The sequence below is a fragment of the Anneissia japonica genome, unplaced genomic scaffold (assembly GCF_011630105.1).
Source record: "Anneissia japonica isolate Jap-2015-1 unplaced genomic scaffold, ASM1163010v1 scaffold585_len4108843_cov191, whole genome shotgun sequence".
NCBI classification, from domain to species: Eukaryota; Metazoa; Echinodermata; class Crinoidea; order Comatulida; family Comatulidae; genus Anneissia; species Anneissia japonica.
The window spans coordinates 765,502-769,132 of record NW_022716829.1 but is presented as its reverse complement, the minus strand read 5'-3'; the positions used below and the strand labels follow the sequence as shown (position 1 = coordinate 769,132).

General features: G+C 29.6%; 1 protein-coding gene across 1 annotated transcript in view; it reads right to left on the bottom strand.

Moving 5' to 3' along the window:
* Positions 1 to 627, bottom strand: part of LOC117109848 (partitioning defective 3 homolog) — a gene marked incomplete at its 5' end in the record, with an annotated part of 82,273 nt that extends 81,646 nt beyond the window's left edge. The window contains one exon of the mRNA XM_033252292.1: positions 532 to 627. Coding sequence (XP_033108183.1) covers positions 532 to 627 — 96 coding nt within the window. The remainder of the gene's footprint in view (positions 1 to 531) is intronic.
* Between the last annotated feature and the right edge of the window lie 3,004 nt (positions 628 to 3,631).

Sequence of the window (3,631 nt, the reverse complement as noted above, 5' to 3'; positions counted from 1 at the left end):
CTCTATACGACCAGTGGTTGCCAAGATATTACAATCACGCAAAGTTGAGGTCAAAGGTAAAAAACGCAATTTCCGGTAATTTCTAGAGAAAATTGTCCATTATAGTAAATATAAATATGCATGTTTTAAACATTTTGCTGCAAAAAGCAACTCTGTACGACCAGTGGTTTTCAAGATATAGCTCCCTATATTTCCACCCCTAATTTGCATATTTATGCTAATAAGGTCGGCAAAATGGCACTTCCGGTCATTTTTGAAGAAAATGTTCTATTAGGGTAAATAGAAACATGCATGTTTAGAACAACTTTAAGAAAGAAGCAACTTTCTACGACATGTGGTTACCAAGATATAAGTACCCTACATTTTCAGACCTAATTTGCATATTTCAGCTAATTTGCATATGAAGATGAGCGTAAAAAAATTGGCGACTCATTTTATTCGATTCAGCATACTTCAAAGTATATAATTAAAAAACAAAAACAAAATGATCACGAAATTCCCACGGGATGACATAAGCCACCGGACTATTACCTGAATGTTCAAATTGGAGATGATAGCAGAATGAGTGTGGTAGGAATAAGCAGAAACGTTCAAAGAAAATTCATGAAAGAAAAGAAAAATTATGTACAATTAATGAAATGAAACACACAATATAAATTTAGCATCAAGGCTATATATTTAAAGACACTGTATTCAATACAAAAGTATTGTATTTTAATTATACATGTATTCAATACTGTATAATTAAAATACAATACTGTACAGTTTACATTATTTGCATGTTTTATATTCACATGGTAATTTCAATAATACTGTGTTACAGGTAATTGACCTGAATTACACTATTATAGGGATAGTCTTGTGTCATTTAACTTTGTTGAGACAGGCCAATATTCAATCCCATTATGCCTGCATAAAATGTAAAAACCCTTAGATTCTAACCCAGTGATTAGCTATAATTAAGCAATATATTCCTACATATGTACTGGAATAATGCACACACTGTGTTGTGTTGTTTTATATTATTGTACCTGGTGTACAACAAAAATAAGTGGGACTTCCACCACTTCCTCTTTAACTATGCAATAATATAAAAACTGTAGAGTATGGATATAAATCTAAGACAGCCTATATCTTTATGTTAATGCTAAGAAGATGGAAGACAGTAATGTAGCATCAAGACAGGCCACAAGTAAGAGATAAGATGAGATTTTAAATGTTTAGATGTGTCTCCTGCATTGATAATTCTGCCACACCTAGCCTAAAGGAGGCCTAGGGGAAGCATTAGCAATTTTCATAGAATCTTGCATTAGGAATACATGTCATTTGGACTTAAAAACAAATACCTAGGCCAATGTTAAATTTAGGGAAATTGTTTGATAGTTGATTCTGTTGGCATACTATTTTTCCCTCTTCTATTCATGTTTCTTAGCTATTTCTTAATTACGCCATCTATTTTCTTGTTTTATTAAAAGAAAATCATTGAAATGAAAAATGGCAAAATGTAAGCTACAGTAAATACAGTATAGTAAACTGTACTTATACAAAATCACAATCATGTACAATACTTTTCATTGTCTACTCGTTTATTTCTCTTCAATCCTTCTTTTTGATCATATAAAATAATTTTTTTATATATTATAAATAATATCTATTGGTTCACTAGACAGGTGTTGGTATTGTATATTATTATTCATCAGATTAATACAATCTTCAATTTAATATAATGTTGTGCCTTAAGCAAATCTACTTATTTCATATTTAATGTGTGCATTATAAATTCACATTACCATATCATTACTTTAACAAATGAAATATACAGTACTGTAGTAGGATTTATACTCACACTTCCTCAAACAGTTGTTATTTGTTTCTTAATGAAACAATTTTTTTTAATGCATGCAGATATTCTAGACTTGAGTACAAAGTAGCAAATAAACATTTAAATTTATTATTATTCCAGACAAAAATGTAAGTAAAGACTCCTATATATTCTTTTCCAATGGGTGTACTAATTTTTTACTTATTATATTTCCAGTAGAAATAAATTCCAACAAGATTGAAGAAAACCCCTTTTTACCATAGTTTCTTAGGCCAGTTGTTCAAAGGTAATTTGATATAATTTAATAATTTGAGAAGCAAAGTGTAAAAACATTTTTAAATGGGATAAATCACTTTTTACTAACAAGGACCTTTCTGAGAAAAGTTCACCCTTGGAATTGGAATGAATTCTGTCACTAATCAGTAAAAAACAAGGAGGGATGAACGGACGCACACAACTTTGATACTATTACTGAGTGTCGGTCAGGCAGAAAAGAGATCTAAAGTGATACCATCTGTTTCTTCGGATGCAATTCTAAGCCCCTTTCCTCAGACTTGGTTTAAACATGCCTCCATGGTTTAAATTAAAAATGGATTTAGAAGGACATAAAAGATAGATTGACCCACCATAAATGAAAACAGTGGCTATAAAAAACATGTGTAAATCAAGGTTCATTAAGCTACAAATTCATTGTCACAGGCGTAAATCTAAAATGATAAGCTTTGCAGAAAACACTTTTACTGTAGTAATAATTAATGCTCTGATTTCGATTAGAATAATATTCATGTTTTATTACATTACAAAAAAAATTCATCTCAAACAGAATAAAAAAAAACTTCTAAAGAACAGAAATGTCCATTGAAAAAGAAAAAAAAAATCTGACAAATTTCTAAGAACACACGACAGAAGGTGGGGTTACTTTTAAAATTATAAATAATCTGTTCTCTTACAGTACAGTAGATACAAATTTCCCTTCTTTCTACACTTTATAACTATATTTGATTTTTGTTCTTTTTATTTTTTAGTTTACATGAAGAGATTTTGTTATTGTGTGCTTAACAGATCCAACACGTGTACATTCCATAAAAAAATTACTATAATATAATAGAAACATAGTATTACAGATAGAAATGGAAAATATTAACAATAACAATTTAGTATTTGTGATATGTTGTAAAACTATGTGTAAAACAGAGCAAGTTTGTTTTATCTCTGAAATTTTAATATATTACAAAGCAGACATGGAAAACTTCAAGTTATTGCCATGTTTTATTGCCATACTACTGTAAACTTAAGTACAATATCCTCACAGCAACACCAAAATTGTAATTCTAAATTTTAATCACATGAGTAATACTAATTGCTTTAACATGACTTCTTAATCCCTTGATATCAATGTTATGGAATTTAAATCAAGAAAATTACTTCTTGACTAAATTGTAAAACCAGAAGCCTTCAAGGGAACACTCTTACTGTACAAATAGTAATCAATTGTCAGCAATCAAGATGTACTTTTAAGCAACTTTGAGTCTTTAAATGTGTGACAACTATTAATATATTACCTCCTGACCACACTATATAATTAGCTAATAATCTTAAAAAAGTGATGCTTTTTCCTTGTCAATTATTGTAACAAATGCATTTAAATAATAATCTTGCTAAAGTACAGTACAGTAAAAAAGTCTACTGTATAATTTAAGCGAATTGTTTTTCTCTGTGTGTTTCACTGGAAGATGCGGGCATTATTCGATCATTTGAAATGAGCAATTTGATTCAATGTCATTACAGTGATCTGGGGTTTACCAAATT